The 20,366-nt window shown below is 62.1% G+C and overlaps 2 protein-coding genes across 8 annotated transcripts; one reads left to right on the plus strand and one right to left on the minus strand.

Annotated features, from left to right (window-relative positions):
• Positions 1-587: 587 nt before the first annotated feature.
• Positions 588-9,949, minus strand: PRR36 (proline rich 36). 6 transcript variants are annotated; one of them, XM_089315447.1, is made up of 7 exons: positions 9,659-9,949; positions 9,223-9,281; positions 4,660-4,925; positions 4,478-4,577; positions 4,177-4,289; positions 1,631-4,084; positions 588-1,515 (listed from the first exon to the last, which is right to left on the minus strand). In XM_089315447.1, exons 3-7 carry the CDS (start codon positions 4,916-4,918, stop codon positions 1,001-1,003), a joined length of 3,441 nt encoding a protein of 1,146 aa, XP_089171573.1. In that variant the 5' UTR covers positions 4,919-4,925; positions 9,223-9,281; positions 9,659-9,949; the 3' UTR covers positions 588-1,000. The 6 variants fall into 6 exon arrangements, with proteins under 6 accessions (XP_089171573.1, XP_089171574.1, XP_089171572.1 ...); XM_089315448.1 differs by lacking the exon at positions 9,223-9,281; XM_089315446.1 differs by lacking the exons at positions 9,223-9,281; positions 9,659-9,949 and adding an exon at positions 8,346-8,487.
• A 26-nt stretch (positions 9,950-9,975) lies between these two features.
• Positions 9,976-20,216, plus strand: LRRC8E (leucine rich repeat containing 8 VRAC subunit E). 2 transcript variants are annotated; one of them, XM_008249147.5, is made up of 3 exons: positions 9,976-10,119; positions 13,447-13,589; positions 17,038-20,216. In XM_008249147.5, exons 2-3 carry the CDS (start codon positions 13,452-13,454, stop codon positions 19,297-19,299), a joined length of 2,400 nt encoding a protein of 799 aa, XP_008247369.1. In that variant the 5' UTR covers positions 9,976-10,119; positions 13,447-13,451; the 3' UTR covers positions 19,300-20,216. The 2 variants fall into 2 exon arrangements, with proteins under 2 accessions (XP_008247369.1, XP_008247370.1); XM_008249148.5 differs by lacking the exon at positions 13,447-13,589 and having other exon boundaries at positions 9,977-10,119.
• The last annotated feature ends 150 nt before the right edge of the window (positions 20,217-20,366 follow it).

Genomic DNA, 20,366 nt, shown 5'->3' on the forward strand with positions numbered 1-20,366 from the left:
GTGGGGGTGGGGGTGATGAAGATGACAGTGGAAATGGGATGCTCAAAGCGGCCGGGAAGGACCCCCTGGTGTCCCACCTGGCCAGAGGAAGGGCCCTCTGCCCCACAGCAGGGGCCTCTTGAGGAGCCCCAGGCCCAGCTGCTGGCTTCGTGAGCAGCCGGCCAGGCTCAGAGCTAGGGCTCCTGCTCCGAGGGGGACGCCCGCGATCCCTCCCTGGGTCTCCATCCGCACGGAGTTCGCGCCTCCAGGCCCAACCCGCAAGTAGGGAAGAGGTACCCGGCCCTGCCCAGCGGGCCAGACAGCCCTTCCCATTCGTTCCCCTGGCATTGGCGGTATGAGGAAGTGCGGTCGCCCCTCCGCCTTGGCCCGGCACCGGCACATCCACTTGGACCCTCCTCAAATCAGACCCGAAGTAGTACAGGTTCACGCACGTGGAGGCGCGGGGTCCGAGGACTGGGATTTCCTAAGGGCCCTGCCCCAGCCCCACCTCCCCCGCCACACCGCTGGGTCGCAGCTCCAACTCGCTTAAGAACAGCGGCCATCCCCGCCTGGCAGGGGCCCCGCAGCGACAGCGAAGGCGCGCAGACTCCAATGTTCCCGGTTTATTCCAAACTCGGGATACAGAGTACACAATTCACAGGACATGGGGCGGGGGGCCTAGGCCGAGGGGCGGGGCTAACAGCAGAGGCGGGACCCAGGCCGAGGGGCAGGGCTAACGGGGCACAGGTGAGGCCGAAGGCGGGGCAGAGGCGTGGCGTAGGCTAGGGGTGGGGCTACTGGAGCGGAGGCCCAGGGGCGGGGCTCGGGAGGATCTAGGGCCAAGATGTGGGTGGATCCGAAGCCTAAGCCAAAGGCAGGGCTGGACCGTGGGCCGACAGCTAGAATGGATCCACCGAGAGCAGGACTCCAGGGGGATGGGAGCAGGGTCTAAGAAAGGTGTAACTGCAGGGAGAGATCCAAAGACATGGGTCTGGAGCAGTAGACGGGGCTGGGGACCGGCTCAGTGGAAGGTCTCCACCTCCACCACGGTCCAGTCCCCCTGTGGGGAAGCCACATCGTCCGGGGAGAAGCTGGTGACCGAGGTGATGCTGGCCCGGGACTCGTCCAGGGGAGACAGCAACTCTGCCCAGCGGCCCAGTTCGGCGTCGCTGAGCGCAGTCCGGGAGCCGCCTGCCACGCCGCCGCTCCCCGCGCCTCCGGGGCCCGCGCCGCCGCCGCCGCCCGCAGCGCCCTCGGCGGCCGCCAGCAGCAGCGTTCGGCTCAGCAGGTGCTGCACGACGCTGGCCTGCAGCGCCCCCAGCGGCAGCTCGCCCAAGCGCGCCGCCTTCGGGCTGCGGGTCGGGGTCCCGGGCGCCGTCCCCGCCGGCGCCTTGCCGCCGCCGGCGCTGGGCTCCGGCCCCGCATCCAGCGCGCCTGGGCCGGGGGCCGCACACTCGGGCCCCTCAGCCTCGTAGATGGTGCACAGGCCGTCAGCCGAGCCCGGCCCGGCGACCGGAGGCCACGGCAGCGACGCTCCTGAAGGGAGAGACACTGGGCTGGCCGGAGGGAGCGGGAGACCCCACGACCCGCCGCGAGACCCCGCGCCCCAGCTGCCCCTCTCGCCTCCCGGCCGCGCCCCGAAGCCCCGTACCTGCGGCGCCGCGGAGGCTGGCTCCACCTCGGCTCCAGGCGGCCGGGTGGCAGGCGGCCAGGTCGGCGTCGGCCGGCGGGGAGGCCGCGGCACCGCCCTCGGGGCCGCTGTCGTAGCCGCGCAGCTCCTCCGGCGTGCTGGTGGCACTGCTGCTGTGGCCGGCCAGGTCCGGGCCGCTCAGCGTACTGGACGGGCTGCGCGAGGGAGGCGGCGGCGGGCCGGGGGCCAGCGCCAGGGTCAGCCGTGGGCCCGACAGCGCGGCATCGGGACCTGGGGTCGGGGGGCGGCGTGGGGTCTGCGGGCGCGGAGAAGCGGGGGGAGAGGGCGGGGCTTGCGGAGGGGGCGTGGTCAGCGGGGATTCAGGGGCCTGCAGAGGCGGCAAGACTAGGGAAGGAGGGGCCTGTGAAGGGGGCGGGGTCAGAGAAGAGGGTGGGGCCTGTAGAGGGGGCGAGGCCAGGGAAGAAGGGGCCTGCAGAGAGAGCGTGATCTGCGGGGATTCAGAGGCCTGCAGGGGAGGCAAGACTAGGGAAGGAGGGGCCTGTGGAGGGGGCGGGGTCAAAGAGGAGGGTGAGGTCTGCAGAGGGGGCGTGGTCAATGGGGATTCAGAGGCCTGCAGGGGAGGCAAGACTAGGGAAGGAGGGGCCTGTGGAGGGGGCGGGGTCAGAGAAGAGGGTTGGGCCTGTAGAGGGGGCGTGGTCAGTGGAGAGACAGGGACCTGCAGAGGGGGCGTGGCCAGTAGGGGTTCAAGGGCCTGCAGGGGAGGCAAGACTAGGGAAGGAAGGGCCTGTGGAGGGGGTGGGGTCAGAGGAGAAGGCAGGGCCTGCAGAGGGGACAAGGTCAGGGAAGAAGGGGCCTGCAGAGAGGGCGTGGTCAGTGGGGATTCAGGGGCCTGCAGAAGGGGCAAGACCAGGGAAGGAGGAGTCTGTGGAGGGTGTGGGGTCAGGGCAGAGGGCGGGGCCTGCAGAGGGGGTGTGGTCAATGGGGATTCAGGGGCCTGCAGAAGGGGCAAGACCAGGGAAGGAGGAGTCTGTGGAGGGGATGGGGTCAGGGCAGAGGACGGGCCCAGGGAAGGGGAGGCCTGCAGAGGGGGCGTGGCCAAAGGAGAGAGGGGAGGGGAGGTACGAGCCAGGGGACCCTGCAGGGAGGGTGAGGCTGGAGGAGAGGGAAGGGGTGAAGGGTGTGTGGCAGGGTGAGAGGTTGGAACCTGCAGAGGGGGCAAGGCCAGAGGCTGGGTTTGCACAGGGGGTGTGGCTAAGGGAGAAGGCGTGGCCTGCACAGGGCCTGAACCCGCAGAAAGGGTACTCTGCGGAGTGTACAGAGCTGGAGGACAGCGAGTGGCCTGTGAAGGTGGGGCCTGTAGGAGGGGCGTGGCCTGCGGAGGGGCTGTGACCAGAGGAGAGGGAGGGCCCTGCAGAGGCGGGGAGGCTGAGGGGGACAGCAGAGGTGCTTCAAGCAGAAGAGGGTCCTGTGAGAGAGGCGTGGCTTGAAAAGGAGGTGGAGGCGGGGAAGGAGTGGCCTGTGGAGGGGGCGTGGTCTGGGCAGATAAGGCCGACCGAGGGGGCTCGGTTAATGAAGACATTGGTTGAGGCGGGGCTTGCAGAGGGGGCGTGGCTGGCGATAAAGGAGCAGACGGAGGAGGTGTGGCCAAGGGAGAGGGGAGAGTTGGAACAGGAGGCAAAGTAAGAGAAGCCTGGGCGGGAGGCGTGCTCTGCACAGAAGCTGGAGACAGAGAAGCCGCTGTGGACAGTAGAGGGGCAGACGCCTCGGAAAAGGATGTAGCCAGGTGTGGGGGCGGAACTTGAGAAGGGGGCGTGGCTGGTGGGGAGGGGAGGGTCTGCAGAGCGAGTGGAGCAGAGGGAGCGGGGGCCGGTGGAAAGGGCATGGCCAAAGGACAGGGTAGGACCTGTGGGTGGGGTGGGGCCGGCATGGGGGGTGGGGCCTGGAGGCGGAGCCCGTCTGCTGGAGGGGGCGTGGTCGGTGGGGAGGGAGGGAGTGTGGTGGGCAGGGGAGCGGCTGTGCTTGGAGGAGGCGGGGCCTGCCGGGTGGTGCTAGCCGCGGGAGAGGGCGTGGCCGAGGGAGCCACCTCCTTCCTTGAGGGCGTGGCCTGCGGGAGACGCAGTGCCTGGGGCCCCTTGGACTTGGGCTGCGTGGGAGCCCGCGGAGTTCCACGGGATGGGGCCCCAGAGCGCGCAGGGGAGGATAGTGGGGTGGCACTGGAAGCCGGGGGACGCGAAGCCGGCCTCTGGAGGCCCCCACCGGCAGTGGGGCGCCTCCTAGCTACTGGACTGGGCTCTGCGGCGCTGCGCTCCCCGGAACTGCCGACGGATTTCTTGGGAGCCTCAGCTGGGGGCCGCGGTCGGGCACTGGGAGCTGGCCGGGGGAGTCCCACTTCGGCACCTGCGGGCCGGGAACGTCGGGCCATGGCCGGGGAGCCTGTGGCGGACGCTGCAGAGTCTGGAGACAAAGCACAAGGCCCCCTGGTCACCGACACCTGCGAGCTGTCCCCTCTGCTGCCCAGGAGCCCCGCCAGTCCCCAGATTACATACCTCTCTGCGGCCCCGCGTTCAGGGTGCCCTTTCTAGGGGTCTCTGCAGCTTTTCCTCTGGCTACAGGTTCCTCAGCTGGGGGCCGAAGTCCCTTCTGGCCAACAGGGCCTGGCCTGGGGACAAAGCTGCATTTTTCTCATCTGTAAAACGTGCCATGGACCCTCTGTGCCCACCAGGAAAGGTTTACCCCATTTGTGCCTAGTGATGCGCGAGGATTCCCAGGACCCAATGCTTGGGTAAACGAAAAGGCTACAGGTTGTGACGCTAACCCTTGCTCAGGGGACAGGGGAGAAGGTGTTACCTGGTGGTCCCACTGACACGCCCAGGGCTACAGGCAGAGCCCGGGCCGGGGGTCCTGGCAGGAGCCCGCTCCCCTCTCCCGGCCGCCGGGGCCCTGGAGGCTGGGGGGGGAGAGGGTGGAGTCAGTGGCTCACAGAGAAGGAGGGCACCGGGAAGATGGGGTGGGAGATGGGGCTGTGGTACCTGGGCTCCGGGGGCCTGCTCCAGCGCTCCGTGTCGCTCCGGCTCCAGGAGCCACCTCCGGAAGAGCCGCTGTGCCGAGGGCCCCTGCCCGCCCAGCCTGGGCCCTTCGCCCCGCAGCCCCCAGCAACCGGAGAGCTGCGGCGGTGACAGGGGGCGGGGGTCGAGGAGACCCTGGGGGCTTGGGGGTCGGAAGGCCGGGAGGACGAGAAGCCGGCGTCCGCGCGGCGGCCCCTGCCTTCGCCTTGTCTCTCTTGTCCATCCCGCCCCTGAGGAGGAGGCAGACCCGTGAGTGTCCCACGCCCTAGACGGCTTCGCTGCCCACGGGGATGTGGCTCCCAGCATTCTCCCCAGCATCGCCGCCCATGGCGGCCTGGATCCGCGTCCCCGCATCCCGCCTGCACCCACTCGCCAGCCCGACCGCCGGCCCTTGTCTCAAGCTTGTTGCCTTCCCCCAAAGCCGGGGGGGGGGGGGGCCCTGCCCGCCCCGAGCCCACACACACCCCTCGCCCTCCGCGGGACCCAGACCACCAGCCTTGGGAACAGGGGGGCGACCACAGGTTCTGGATGCGTGGGCCCGGAACGCACGCCAGGGGTGTCGGCGCCAGGCTCCCAAGCCCGCCCCCAGCCTCCCCCAGGGGATGCAGGCACCTGCCGGGAGGAAGAGCGGCCCCGCTGCCCGCGAACAGGCTCCGAGAGACAAAGAGCAGCTTCCCGGGCCCGACCCCTCCCCCTGCAGGGCCCCGGCCCGCGCCCGGCCCCGCCACCTGCTCGCGTCGCGCTCACCACGGACTCCGACCTCCCGCCGCTGCGTGCAGGGTCGCCTCGGGTGGGGCCCGGGCCGAGCAACGCGGCTGCAAGGCGAGGGGAGGGGAGGGGGCGCCGGCGGTGGCGACTGAGGGAGCCTGGCCAGCCCCGCCCCTCGGCCGCGGGCGAGCGAGCTGGGGGCGCAGGCGCCAGAGCCAAACCCGGGAGCGCGGGCTGCGGGAGCGCGCCGAGGGGGTGGCGGGGAGAAACGCACGCTGGAGGCAGGGGCGGCTGCTCGCGGTCAGGACCAGTCCTGTTTCCACGGCTGCGCCTGAGGACCCCAGAGACCCGAGGGGAGGAGAGAGAGGGGAAATCGCTTAGGGGTTCACCACCTTCCCCCACGCCCTCATCTAAGCACCTGTCCTCACCCCAGCCCCAACCACCTGGAGGCCTAGGCCTGCGTGGATACGGATAGGCTGGGCCCTGGCAACCAGTGGGCGGGACCACCGCGCCCCGCCCCCACCCCCACCCCCCCCCAGCGCACCAATCCGGCCAATCGATGTCCCTGTCCTAGCCTGGGAGACGGCAGAGGTCTGGCTACTCGGGGTCCCTGGCAGCATCTGCCTCTGGCTTTTTCCAGACCCTAGGGGACCCACACACAACACATACAGCCGGTAGGGAGTGGGGGACAGTTGAAAGCACACAGCCCTGGGAATGTGGGGGTGCCACAGAGATTGGAGAAAGACGGAAGGCAAGGACCGAACGGGAGGGGGGTGCTTCGCAGGGCACCGCAGGTCCAGGCTCAGGGGAGGTCAAATCAGCGAAGGCAGCCCTGGTAGAGCAGGCTTTGTGGGGACAAGATTATGGAGGAGCCAAGAGGGCTGAGAGCAAGTGACTGGGGGCGGGCACAGCGGGTTAAGCCGCCACCTGCAAGGCTAGCATCCCACAGCCTAGCGCCCTGTGATCTGCCTCCCATCCAGCTCTCTGCTTATGGCCTGGAAAAGCAGAAGGTGACCCAGGTGTCTGGGCCCCTGGCAGCCGCTTGGGAGACCTGGATGGAGCTCCTGGCTCCTGGCCTTGGGCGGGCCCAGCCCTGGCAGTTGAGGCTATTTAGGGAATGAGCCAGCCAGTCCCTGGAAGAATCCTCTGTGTCTTTCAAATAAAAAAAAATAAATTTAGTATATGAAAGAACAGAGATGACCCTGTCCCAGGGCCCCGACACAGCTGGACAGAGGGTGTCATTTTGGTGACTTCGCCAGCCAGCATGGAGGGCCTGAGAGGTGACTGTGGTGGGGTGGGTGAGAATCTGAAGATGCCCTGACAAGCCTCCCTTATCCTTGAGGGTCTGGCCTGATCCCCTTGTCTGGCCAAGTACCCTCTGCAAACTCCTTGTTGTGCTCCTGCCTACATCACACACCTGCCGACACACGGCCTCACTCCCCACTCCATCCCAAACAACCAGCTCCCACTGCCAAAGCACACCCATGCACACAGACCTGCCCACACCTACACAGGCAACTCATCCCCGCCTGGGACTCAGGGGGCTTCTGTGCACGGGAGGTGGGAGGAGGGCTTGGCACTTGAAGAACTGAGAGAAGAGACACAGTTTTAACCAGAGCGTGCTGAGAGCTTTCTCCATACGAGCGCTTTGCCTATGGCTGGGTGTTTGGTACAGTGGTCAAGATGGTGCTCGGAGGGCCTGCTGGTAAAGCCGCCGACTCTGACACAAGCATCCCGTATGGATGCTGGTTCAAGTCCCAGCTGCTCTGCTTCCAATGCAGTTCCCTGCTAATGTGCCTGGGAAAGTAGCAGAAGATGGCCCAAGTCCTTGGGCTCCTGCAACCCACATAGGAGACCTGGAAGAAGCTCCTGGCTCCTGGCTTTGGACTGGCCCAGCTCTGGCCTTTGCCAGAGGGTGAATAGCAGATGGAAGATTCTCTGTAACTCTGCTTTTCAAATAAAACCCTTTTTAAAAAAATGCTGCTTGGGGTGCCTGCATCCCATACTGGAATGTCTAGGTTTGCCAGCTCTGCTTCTGATCCAGTTTCCTGCTAATGCACACCCTGGAAGGCAGCAGATGATGGTTCAAGTACTTGGGTCCCTGCCACCCATGTGAGAGGCCTGGATTAAATTCCCAAATCCTGGCCCAGCCCTGTCTATTGCAAGCATTTCGGGAGTGAACCAGTGGATGGAAGAATCTCCCTCTCCCTCTCCCTCCCTCCATCTCTCTCCCTCTCTGCTTTTCCAAATGACCAATAAATAAATAAAATCTTTTTTAAACGCATGCACTGTATGATTCCACTTATAGAACATTCTAGAAGATGAAGGTGAATCAATGATGACAGAAAGCAAATCGGTTGTTGCTTGGAGCTGCGGTGGGTGGGAGAGACTGAATGAACCATCTAATCTAGTCAGCCTTAGGTTCCAGGCCCTCAGAAACCAAGTGAGATAATGAAGCGCTTGATTTTTTTTTAAGCCTCTAAGTTTTGGGGTGACTTATTTGGCAACCATAGGTAGCCACCTCAAGTTCACAAAATCTGAAAAGTTGAGTAACGAGTAGCAAGTTATCAGGGGGGTGACCCAGCTGGGACACAAGCTTCCTGTATCCGAGTGCTGCTTGGAGTTCCAGGCCCTCTGCTTCTAAACCAGCTTCCTGCAGAGCCCAGGGAAGCGGTGCATGATGGCTCAGGGCTTGCGTTCCTGACTGCCGTTCACGCGGGAGACCAGGATGGAGATCCTGGTGAAGGCCGGCTCAGTGAGTGGAAAAGTCTTTCTCTCTCCCCTTCCCTCTCCCCTCCCCTCCTCTGTCACTCTGCCTTTCAAAGAAGCCAATCTCTAAAAAGTAAATAAGAAGTACAGGCAGGGTGTGGAGAAACCGGAACCTTGTGCCCTTTTGATGGGAGCCAGCAGGGGAGTTGCTCAGAAACTGTAACAGAATTCACCCTATGGCCTCTTCCAGATGTGCAGACCACGTTCATAGCAGCAGGACTGACAAGAGCCCCAGACGGAAGCAACCCAGGCGTCCACTGATGAGTGAATGGGGAGACACAACGTGGCCCATCCGCACAGTGGGATCCGATTCCGTCTGAAAGAGGGAAGGGAATTCTCACACACGCTGCGACACGGGGGAGCCTGGAGGACAACAGCTCAGGGAAATACGCCAGACGACAGGACCAGAGCTGACAGCAGACTCTGAGAATTGCCAGATCCCTGCAGACAGAAAGTAGGAGGGGGTGGGGGAGGGGTGGTGCCAGGGGCTGGGTGAAGGAGGGACTCAGTTACGAATGGGCTGAGAGCTTCAGTTTTACAAAAAAAAAAAAAAAAAAAAAAAAAGGCTCCGGAGTCGGTGGACTGTGATGACTACACAACACTGCGATGTACTTATTGCCACCAGCCGGATGCTTAAAAATGGTGAAGGAGGTAAATGTTACATTTGGTGGCTTTTGCCACAATTCTGGGGGGTGTGGAAGCTGGATGTTAATGAGTGGAACGATTCTGACATGAGCTAAGGGGCGGCCCTTCTGTGGCACCTGTGTCCCATGATTGCGCATTCCACACAGGCATCTCCACCTGTGGCAGGCAGCGCCACGCCACCAGCTCAGACCCAGACAACACCAGAGCCATCCCCCGTCCATCACTGATTGCAGGGCTGCTGGCCTGGGGCTCATGAGGCTCAGAGATCCCAGTGACCTCAGAGTGTTACACAAGGACAAAATGACGTGTAGCAGGATGCTGGTTCCAGCACAGAGCTGCAAACAACCCCTCAGCACCCGCACCACCTGTAGCTTGCTACCACTGTGCCCTGAGGGCGGAACTCACAGCACAGGTCACATGAGGACGCCTGACCTCATCCCTCCATGTGCTGCTGTGCCTTGTATCTGTCAAGACAAGAAACAGAGAGCAGGGGGTCTTCCCAGCCATCTCAGCAGAGGAGGGGGTCTCACTCTCTCCCTACTGCAGGTGGAAGCGTTCCCACTGTGGGCAGGTTCTCAGAGAAGGTCAAGGTTCAAGGCCAGATGCCTCCAGGCTGAAGCGGGGATTTGCTTGGGACAGCTGGACATCCCTCCTAGATAGGCTCCTTAACCTCATCTCCCCAGCCCTCTGGTCCCCCCACACCAGCGCCCCCATGCAGACTGCTGCCCGCTTCCAGGGCAGGCACAGACAGGTGAGCACCCGGACTCTGCCTGGCTTACCTCTGCTCCCTGTGGTGGGAGCAGGAAGAAGCAGTCCCCTGCACCCCCAGCCTCCCCCTCACCTGCAGTCTTTCTTCAGCTGTGCCTTGGTTAAGCTTTGAGGCGGCTGCACCTGGCAGGGCTGGAGGCACCCAGCCTCGCCGGGAGTGTCCACGCCTGGTTCCCAGGAGAACCGTTCCCGGATGGCTCTGGGGGCTCCAGCGCCACTGACTTCCTCAGTTTTCCCCGCACGGCCAGGGCCCAGCCCGCCTGCCAAGTTCTTTGGCTCCTGTTTCTCCAGCCGGCCCGGCGCTCACCTGGGGCAGAGCGGGATTGGGAGCCCGGCGCCAGGGGCGCGGTCGACCTGGGCGCGCCCGCAACGGGGCGGGGCCAAGACGTCCCGGGGGCGGGGCGGGGCGGCTCCCGGGCTCCTGTCCAGCCCTCCCTGACTCACCCTGGCCGGCCCGCCCGGGAACTCTGCGGGAGTCCCGGCCGCTCCACTCCGAGGGACCCAGGTCTCGGGCCCAGCGTCCGTCCCGGAGCGGTGAGTAGGGGGCTCTGCGCTCCCCGGAGCCGGAGTGGCGGGGTGAATGTCGGGCTGGGAGCTGGGGTCTGGCCGAGGGGAGGGCCCCCGCTCCAGGTGCGCTCCCTCTGTGGCCTGGGGTGGGGGAGGCACGGGGGACCCAGGAACTGGGGGTGGAAGCGCGCAGAGGCTTGTGTCCTGAGGGCCGGGCAGGCGGGGCAAGCGAAGCTGAGCTCAACAGGTCAGAGGCGACCTTGGGTGTCTTGACCTCTTTTGCCTTCCCCAGAAGGGGTGCGGGAGACCGGGCCCCAAAGCATGCCCTGAGCCTTTCACAGCTGTGGCACCCCACCCCTTGGGGGGTGCACACCACCCTCCCCTCAGAGCTCCTGGACTTGGGAGAATCCCCAGTCCCCCAAATCCAGGCACAAACAGATTGCAAGAGTCCCAGGCTGGGAGTCCACAGGCCTGGGGCCTGGTCCAAGATCTGCTCCTGAGAAGTGACCCCCCCCCGCCCCGGGCCTCAGTTTCCCGCTTGTGTAAAAGGCTTCTCTCAAAGCTACAAATGACTAATTTTCTTGTTTGCCCCTTTAGCATGGAGGCTACGGCTGGGTGGGTTGGGGGGGCTGGGCCATGAGCACCCATCCACAAGGTCCACCCCCAGCAGTAGCCCTATCTGGGGGAGGCATGGGACTTGGGGAGGGTCTGAGCAAGAAGAAGCGGGGAGGGGGGTGAGGCATGCATGACTGGGGAGCAGAGGGTGCCAGGCTGATAAGACCCCTGCACCCCCAGCCGTCTCCTCCTCTGATGGTTTGGGCCTCAACGTCTCAGTGCCACATTCTCTCCATGATGGACCAGAGTGGGTGCCCTCAGGCAGACAGGGGGTCAGGTGGGCGGGGCCTGAAGGCCATCTGTGACTGTGACTACTTGAGTACTTGAGCGACAGCTCTCCCCCAAGCCTGGAGTGTGTGGCACAGCCCTCACAGCTGCACCCCCACAGCCCAAGAGCCTCTGGCAGGGAAAGTCAAGTGGGGTCATTGTTTTCCTCTCTACCCCTCCCCAATCCTACAAGCCCCTCGTCCCGGGCTCCCCGCCACCCCCCCCCCCCCACTCTCCAGCTCTACTCAGACAAAGGGGGACCAGACTTGTGTCTGCGGAAATTTAATGGCAGGTTCGGGATGATCAAGATTGAGTCATGGAGACAGATAATGATAATCCCAGCGCTGACGTCTGGGTCTACATACGGATACACCTTGCTCCCTGGAGCCACCGGGCTGGCTACATGGGAGCCTGACGGCTGTCACCACGCACCTGAAATGGCAGACAGGCTGGGAGGCACTGGAGCTGACACCCTCGTGAGACGCACCCTGAATAGTGGCACTTCCGTCCCCCCTGTTGCCATGCCTAGGTAAAGCTACTGAGTAGCAAAGGTGCCTGGAAGGATTTTGCAAGGCCGCAGCGGGCAGCTGGAAGGTCACCTATGTATGTACGGCACCCGCTGTCCTGGGCCTCCCTCATGCATAAACATGCATGCTCCACGCTGTCCCTTTTGGTGGCTATAAGGGACGGCCATCCCCTGGGGGGGATGCTGAGCTGCCCTGGGCGTATCGCTATCAGATTAGCTACAGGTGCACAGGGATATTCTTATGGGGCTGTGTGCTTGGGACAGGGAGTAAACGGAGCACAGGAGATGGACCCCGTGTGTGTGTGTGTGTAGGGGGAGAGGAATTCTGTGCTCTGGGTACCCTCTCACATGACCCTGGTTCTGAGGGAGTCAGGGCTCACCTGGAATGTCCTCAGGGGAAGCCCACCACCCTGATCCATGAATTCCTCCAGACTGAGGCAGGAGCCTCAGAGGGGATTAAGGGATGTGGACAGCTCAGTGGGCAGGGCCTGCTTCCTGTGTCAGTGTCCCCGCCCTCACCGTGTCCAGGAGTCACCCCAAAGCTTTCAGGGAACAGAGGGACAGAGAAGGAGCCATAGGAGCCTTAGAGCAGGTGGCTGAGGTGTAGGACCCGGGTGGGAGACGGCAGGGAGGCCAGAGCAACGCAGCCGGTGGCCCGAACGCTCCCTGCCTGGCACACTGTGCCCAGTGACAGGTGACCACCGTGACAGGAGGCTCAGGGAGCCTGCAAAGGAATTCAGGGAATGTCGATCAGAGCAGCTTGGATGGCAGCACGCGGGGTCCCCTAGGGGCCCCCATGCTTTGCTTTGCCCTGCAGCCTGTGGCACTTGTGCCTGTCCCATGTGTATCTGCAGTAATGATATGTTGGTCTAAAATGAAACACAGGGACAGACAGAGTGGGTCAGCTGCCCAGTCCCGTCCCAGGCGTAGGTGTCACCCTGACAACTTTCCCTCAGCCATCCATCACCTCTTGGTCACTCCGACACCCGCACACACACACACCTCTGCCCCCTTGCAGGTCTGGCTCAGATTCTGGGCTTTAGCCCCTCGAGAAATTCAGGTGTCCTGGTCGCCACCCACCCCCAGGGCTGACCAGGCGTCGGCCTGGCCACTCCCTAACCCCTGGGGCCCCAGTAACCAGAGCCTGGCTCCAGCCGGCTTTTCCGGTTGGAAGTCAGAGGTGGTGCTGGGAGCGCCCCCGGGGGGGGGGGGGGGCACACACCCCGGAAGTCTGTGCTGGCAGTGTTGGGAGCCAGGGGCTGCCCAGCTTAGAGTGTCAAGGGATGAAGGGGGAGTGCCTGGGGTTGGGGAGAAAGTGACACGGGGGACAGTGGGTTGTGGACTGCTGCTCCTGAGCTCTGAGGGGTATCTTCCTGGCAGCAGGTGAGTGGTGAGATGGCAGACCCTGGCTCTGGGAAGGAGGTGGGGTCTGGAGGCTGTGGTAGGGGAGGCCAGGCTAACAGGGGAACAGGTGCACATAGCTGTTGGGGTTCTGCACAGGTTTTTTTTTTTTTTTCCTTACTATCAATGTATTTATTTGAGAGAGATCTCCCACATGCTGGTTCATTCCTCCAAATGCCCACAGTGGCTGAAGTGGGGACGGGTGAGGAGGGGGGCAAGAATGGGGAATGGAAGCCAAGAGCTGGGAACTCAGTCCAAATCTTCCAGGTGGGCGGCAGGGGCCCAGGTACTTGAGCCATCTCCCGCTGCTTCCCGGGGTGCCCGTTAGCAGGGAGCTGGAATCGGGAGCCAGGGCCAGACCCTAACCTAGGCACGCCAATGCGGAGCGCAGGCGGCAGAGCCACGGCACCAGACGCCTACCCCATCTTCTGGGTTGTAGCAGGGCCCAGCGTGGATTGGGAATGGGATGGGCCTGTGGCTGGCGCCCCTTCTTGAGGGTCTCTCTCTGTCCCATCCTCCCCCCCGCCCCCACCCCACGCCTGCAGGTGCGATGATCCCCGTGGCCGAGTTCAAGCAGTTCTCGGAGCAGCAGCCGGCGTTCAAGGTGCTCAAGCCCTGGTGGGACGTGCTGGCCGAGTACCTCACCGTGGCCATGCTCATGATCGGGGTCTTCGGCTGCACGCTCCAGGTGAGGGGTGTGGCCAAGGGCATGGGCGGGGCCGTCTGGAAGCCTTGTCTGCCGAGAGACAAGAAGCCTGTTCCCACCCCACTGCTACTGGGAGCAGCACTTCGCATCATGATGGCATTCTGTACGCTTAAACTGTTTAGCCCTAGACTTTTTTTTTTTTAAGCTACCTATTTGAGAGGGAGAGAGAGAAGCAGAGATCTCTGGGGCTGCAGCAGGAACTCCACCCAGATCTCCCACGTGGGTGGCAGGGACCCAGCGACTTGAGCCGTGCCCTGCTGCCTCCCAGGGTGCGCATTAGCACGGAGTTGGAATCGGGAGCAGAGCTGGAACTTGGACATGGGATATAGAGGTCCCAATGGGCTCCCTAACTGGTTTACCAAACACCTACTCCTGCCCCTGGAATCCCAAGGGGACTGGAATACCAGCCGTGGACCACCTGGCAGTGCTGGAGGCCAGAGGCTGCGGTCAGGGTGTTGTCCCCAGGGTGCTTCCTCCTGAGACCTGCGAGGAATGAGCTGTCCCATGGATCCTGGCAGCCCCAGCCATCCCTTGGCTTCTGCAGGACTTTCTTCCCTCTCCCAGGGACTTCAAAAAATTTGCAGAGAGAAAGTGGAATTCAAAGATGAGTTTGGGGGTGGTGTTCCTGGTGCAGCGAGCTAAGCTGTGTCCTGCAATGCCAGCATCGTATATCAAAGCAAGAGCTCGAGTCCCGGCTGCTCTACGTCCAATGCAGCTCCCTGCTAATGCACCTGGGAGGTTTCCTATGTGGGAAACCCCAGTGGAGTTCCAGGCTCCTGGCTTTGGCCTGGACCAGCCCTGGCTGTTACAGCCATTTAGAGAGTGAACCACAGGATGGAAGACATCTCTCTCTGTCACAGTCTCCTTTAAATATAGAAATCTTTTTTAAAAATAAAAGATATTGGCCAGCGCTGTGGCTCACTTGTCTAATCCTCCACCTGCAGCGCTGGCACCCCGGGTTCTAGTCCCGGTAGGGGCACCAGATTCTGTCCCGGTTGCTCCTCTTCCAGGCCAGCTCTCTGCTATGACCAGGGAGTGCAGTGGAGGATGGCCCAAGTGCTTGGGCCCTGCACCCGCATGGGAGACCAGGAGGAAGCACCTGGCTCCTGGCTTCGGATCAGCACAGCACACCGGCCGTAGCAGCCATTTGTGGGGGTGAACCAACGGAAGGAAGACCTTTCTCTCTCTCTCTCTCTCTCACTAACTCTGCCTGTCAAAAATAAATAAATAAATAAAAGATGTTTATTTTGATGCAACATTTTTTTAGAAATTCATGCACAGCTTTTTCATAATAAGCGTTCCTAGGGCCAGCACTGTGGAGCAATGGGTTAAGCTGCCACCTGTAGCACCATCATCCCATGTGGGTGCCAGTTCTGGCCCTGGCTGCTCCACTTCCCCTCCAGCTCTCTGCTGTGACCTGGGAAAGCAGCAGAAGATGGCCCAAGTCCTTGGACCCCTGCCACCCACCTGGCAGAACTGGAAGAGACTCCTAGCTCCTGGCTTTGACCAGGCCCAGGCCCAGCTGTTGAGGCCATTTAGGGAGTGAACCAGCAGATGGAAGATCTGTCTGTCTCTCTTTCTCTATATATAACTCTGCCTTTCAAGCAATTTAGTAAATTTAAAAAAAAAAATTAAGTATTCACAAACTTTTTGAAGACCACTTGTATGCATAGATTTTAATTTTTTTGCATCATAATAAACCTTTTGGCCAGTGCCACGGCTCAATAGGCTAATCCTCCACCTGGCGGCACCAGCACACCAGGTTCTAGTCCCAGTCGGGGCGCCGGATTCTGTCCCGGTTGCCCCTCTTCCAGGCCAGCTCTCTGCTGTGGCCTGGGAGTGCAGTGGAGGATGGCCCAAGTGCTTGGGCCCTGCACCCCATGGGAGACCAGGATAAGTACCTGGCTCCTGCCTTCAGATCAGTGCAGTGTGCCGGCTGCAGCGCACCAGCCGTGGCGGCCATTGGACGGTGAACCAACGGCAAAGGAAGACCTTTCTCTCTCTCTCACTATCCACTCTGCCTGCCAAAATAAATAAATAAATAAATAAACCTTTTAATTCAACATTCCCATGAACTTTCCAAGATACTCTTTTTTTAAAAAAAGATTTATTTTATTTATTTGAAAGACAGTTACAGAGAGTGATAGAGACAGAAAGAGAGGTCTTCCATCCACTGGTTCATTCCCCAGATGGCTGCAATAGCTGGAGCTGGGCCAATCTGAAGCCAGGAGCCAGGCGATTCTTCCAGGTCTCTCACGTGGGTGCAGGGGCCCAAGGACTTGGGACATCTTCTACTGCTTTCCCAGGCCACGGTAGAGAGCCAGATTGGAAGAGGAGCAGCTGGGACTTGAACCAGTGCCCATATGGGATGCCGGCACTTCAGGCCAGGGCTTTAACCTGCTGCGCCACAGCGCCGGCCCCCCAAGGTACTCTTGTGTGTGTGCCTCTGTGTCTAAATGCTGTCTTGGTGGGCATTTGGTACAGCAGCCGAGACACTGCCTGGGTCATCCGCAGCCCATATCAGAGTGTTTGTCTGGCTTTCAGTCCCAGCTCCACTTCCAATCCAGCTTTCTACTCAGGTGCACCCTGGGAGGCAGCAGGTGCTGGTTCAAGTGCTTGGGTCCCTGCTCCCCATATGAGAGACTTGTTTGAGTTCCATCTTGGTGCATTTCTGGCTCTTGTGGGCTTTTTTTTTTTTTTTTGACAGGCAGAGTGGACAGTGAGAGAGACAGAGAGAAAGGTCTTCCTTTGTCGTTGGTTCACCCTCCAATGGCTGCTGCGGCCAGCGCAGTGTGGCCGGTGCACCGCGCTGATCCGAAGCCAGGAGCCAGGTGCTTCTCCTGGTCTCCCATGCGGGTGCAGGGCCCAAGCACTTGGGCCATCCTCCACTGCACTCCCGGGCCACAGCAGAGAGCTGGCCTGGAAGAGGGGCGACCGGGACTAGAACCTGGTGTGCCGGTGCTGCAGGTGGACAATTAGCCTAGTGAGCCACAGCGCCGGCCTCTTGTGGGCATTTGGGGAGTGAATCAGTGGATGGGAGCTTGCTCTCTCTCTCTGTTCAAATAAGGAAGTAAAATAAAATATTGAAAAATGTAAGTAAAGGTTCTCATTCTATGAGGACACAGCGCTGTTAGATTAGGGTCCACCCTAACAGCCTCATCTTAACTTGAGCCCTTCTGCAAAGTTCTGATTTCCAAACAAGGCCACATTCACACGCACTGCAGGGAGGGAGGGGCGAGGACTTCCGTATCTTTCGGAGGAGAACACCATTCAACCCAACTCCTCTTCTCAGACCAATCCGATGCACGGAGGTTTAGTGACCAACTCTTCCAAGGGCACAGCCAAAGTCAAGGCTGCTTGCTTCCCTCCCTCCCCCAGCCCCCCAGCCAGCCCCTCATTCTCTTCCGCCCATCATCTCTCCCATCCCTAGGTGACACAGGACAAGATCATCTGTCTGCCCAGTCACGAATCCCGGGATAACGCATCCGAGGCCCCGTGCCAGGAGCTGCTGCCGCGGGGGGTCTCGGAGCAGATGGTGGGGGGGCTCCGGGAGGTGAGCGGCCTTAAGAACAACCTGGACCTGCAGCAGTACAGCTTCATCAACCAGCTCTGCTACGAGACGGCCCTCCACTGGTACGCCAAGTACTTCCCTTACCTGGTGGTCATTCACACGCTCATCTTCATGGTCTGCACCAGCTTCTGGTTCAAGTTCCCGGGGACCAGCTCCAAGATCGAACACTTCATCTCCATCCTGGGCAAGTGCTTTGATTCGCCGTGGACCACGCGGGCCCTGTCCGAGGTCTCCGGGGAGAACCACAAGGGCCCCGCCACGGGACGAACCACAGTGACTGCGGTGGCCGCGGCAGGAGGACCGGGGCCCGGGCCAGGCAAGACAGGAGAGGGTGAGAAAGAGAAAGTGCTGGCGGAGCCGGACAAGGTGGTGACCGAGACGCCAGCCGTCACCCTGCTGGACAAGAAGGAGGGCGAGCAGGCCAAAGCCCTGTTTGAGAAGGTCAAGAAGTTCCGTGTCCACGTGGAGGAGGGCGACATCCTCTACAGCATGTACATCCGGCAGACGGTGCTCAAAGTGTGTAAGTTCTTCGCCATCCTGGTCTACAACTTGGTCTACGTGAAGAAGATCAGCTTCCTGGTGGCCTGCAAGGTGGAGACCTCCGAGGTCACGGGCTACGCCAGCTTCTGCTGCAACCACACAAAGGCCCACCTCTTCTCCAAGCTGGCCTTCTGCTACATCTCCTTCGTGTGCGTCTACGGGGTCACCTGCCTCTACACGCTCTACTGGCTGTTCCACCGGCCGCTCAAGGAGTACTCCTTCCGGTCCGTGCGGGAGGAGACCGGCATGAACGACATCCCCGACGTCAAGAACGACTTTGCCTTCATGCTGCACCTCATCGACCAGTACGACTCGCTCTACTCCAAGCGCTTCGCCGTCTTCCTCTCCGAGGTCAGCGAGAGCCGCCTGAAGCAGCTCAACCTCAACCACGAGTGGACACCGGAGAAGCTGCGGCAGAAGCTGCAGCGCAACGCGCGGGGCCGGCTGGAGCTGGCCCTGTGCATGCTCCCGGGCCTGCCCGACACCGTCTTTGAGCTCAGCGAGGTGGAGGCCCTGCGGCTGGAGGCCATCTGTGACATCACCTTCCCGCCGGGGCTCTCGCAGCTGGTGCACCTGCAGGAACTCAGCCTGCTGCACTCGCCGGCCCGGCTGCCCTTCTCCTTGCAGATCTTCCTGCGTGACAGGCTGAAGGTGATCCGCGTGAAATGCGAGGAGCTCCGGGAGGTGCCCCTGTGGGTGTTCGGCTTGCGGGGCTTGGAAGAGCTGCACCTGGAAGGGCTCTTCCCCCCTGAGCTGGCCCGGGCCGCCACCCTCGAGAGCCTGCGGGAGCTGAAGCAACTCAAGGTGCTGTCCTTGCGCAGCAATGCCGGGAAGGTGCCGGCCAGCGTGACCGACGTGGCCGGGCACCTGCAGCGGCTCAGCCTGCACAACGACGGGGCCCGCCTGCTGGCCCTCAACAGCCTCAAGAAGCTGGCGGTGTTGCGGGAGCTGGAGCTGGCGGCCTGCGGCCTGGAGCGCATCCCCCACGCCGTCTTCAGCCTGGGCGCGCTGCAGGAACTGGACCTCAAGGACAACCACCTGCGTTCCATCGAGGAGATCCTCAGCTTCCAGCACTGTCGGAAGCTGGTCACGCTCAGGCTGTGGCACAACCAGATCACCTACGTGCCCGAGCACGTGCGGAAGCTCAGGAGCCTGGAACAGCTCTTCGTCAGCTACAACAAGCTGGAGGCCCTGCCCCCGCAGATCGGCCTGTGCTCTGGTCTCCGCCTGGTGGACGTGTCCCACAACGGACTGCGCTCCCTGCCGCCCGAGGTGGGCCTCCTGCAGAACCTGCAGCACCTGGATCTCTCCTACAACGCCCTGGAGCTCCTGCCCGAGGAACTCTTCTTCTGCCGCAAGCTGCGGACGCTGCTTCTGGACTACAACCACCTGAGCCAGCTCTCGCCGCACGTGGGGGCCCTGAGGACCCTCAGCCGCCTGGGGCTCAAGGGCAACCGGTTGGAGGTGTTGCCTGAAGAGCTTGGCAACTGCGGGGCCCTCAAGAAAGCCGGGCTGCTGGTGGAGGAGGCCCTCTACCAGGGCTTGCCTGCAGAGGTGCGGGAGAGGATGGGGGAGGAATGAAGCCAGGGCCTGGCGCAGGGCGGCGTCCAGGCCTCCAGCGTGGTTCCAAGGGAGGTGGCCAAGGGGCTGAGCCGGAACGGTGAGGAGGGCGGAAGCAGGGGGAGCGTTGGTGCTAAGCCTTGTGGAGCCAAGGTGAGATCCTGGGGCTGGTTTGTCTGGGGAAAGCCAGGCAGTTGTGGGTTCGGGGTGGGGCCCCACACAGAGGGGATTAACTCAGCCATGAGCGTCTCAGAGACCAAAACCCCACACACCCGTGTTGTTGTTATTTTTCTCCTGCCTGGCTGGCTGCCTGGCCTCTAAGTCACTCCAGCTCGATTCTTGTGCTGTTTGTTGGGGTGGAGGGCACGTTCCAATGAGATTTTCCACCCTCTCCCCCCCCACACACACACACAACCCAGCAGCTTACATCTGGGGTTCTCGCCCAAGGAGGGGACAGACGCACACACAAGGGACCCCCCCCCCCCCAATGTAGGATGCTAATCCCTTCTTTATAAGAAGTTGTGTGCCAGACACGGGAACCAGACCAGTGGTTCTCACCTCTGGCTGTGTGCGTCCGAGCCAGCCGTGGAGCTGGCGCACGAGGAAGCATCCCAGGCCCCACCCAGGGGAAGACTGACTCAGGAGACTCCCAGGTAACTCTGTGCAGGTGGTCCCAGCACGGAGGGAAATGCTGACCCAGGGAACGGAAGTCGGAAGGTCTCGATGTTGAGTGCCTCCGTCCTCGGGGAAGATGTTCTCACAGTGTTGGCTCCAGCCAACCCCGAGCTCCCCCTTCAGGACTGTTGGCAGACTCCCCACGCTCGGCGGACTTCTTCGGGTTAAGAACACCTGTCGTGGAGGAGCCACCGTCCTGAGGGCACGTGGCGACTGTCAGGGGAGCTTAATAAATGAAGTGACGATGGGGGCTGAAGCCTTGACCTCGGATGTCCACTGCCATTGTTGTCTGAGCTGTTTCATGGGACCAGCTGGGGACACCTGCAGGCTGGAAGCCAGGTGGAGGGGAAGTCTCCCGTGGAGGGGGACAGGCATGGAAGGTGGCCCAGGAAAGGGGAGGGAACCCTCGTCAA

This window comes from Oryctolagus cuniculus, chromosome 16 (assembly GCF_051225735.1).
Source record: "Oryctolagus cuniculus isolate XC-2025 breed Fujian yellow rabbit chromosome 16, ASM5122573v1, whole genome shotgun sequence".
NCBI lineage: Eukaryota > Metazoa > Chordata > Mammalia > Lagomorpha > Leporidae > Oryctolagus > Oryctolagus cuniculus.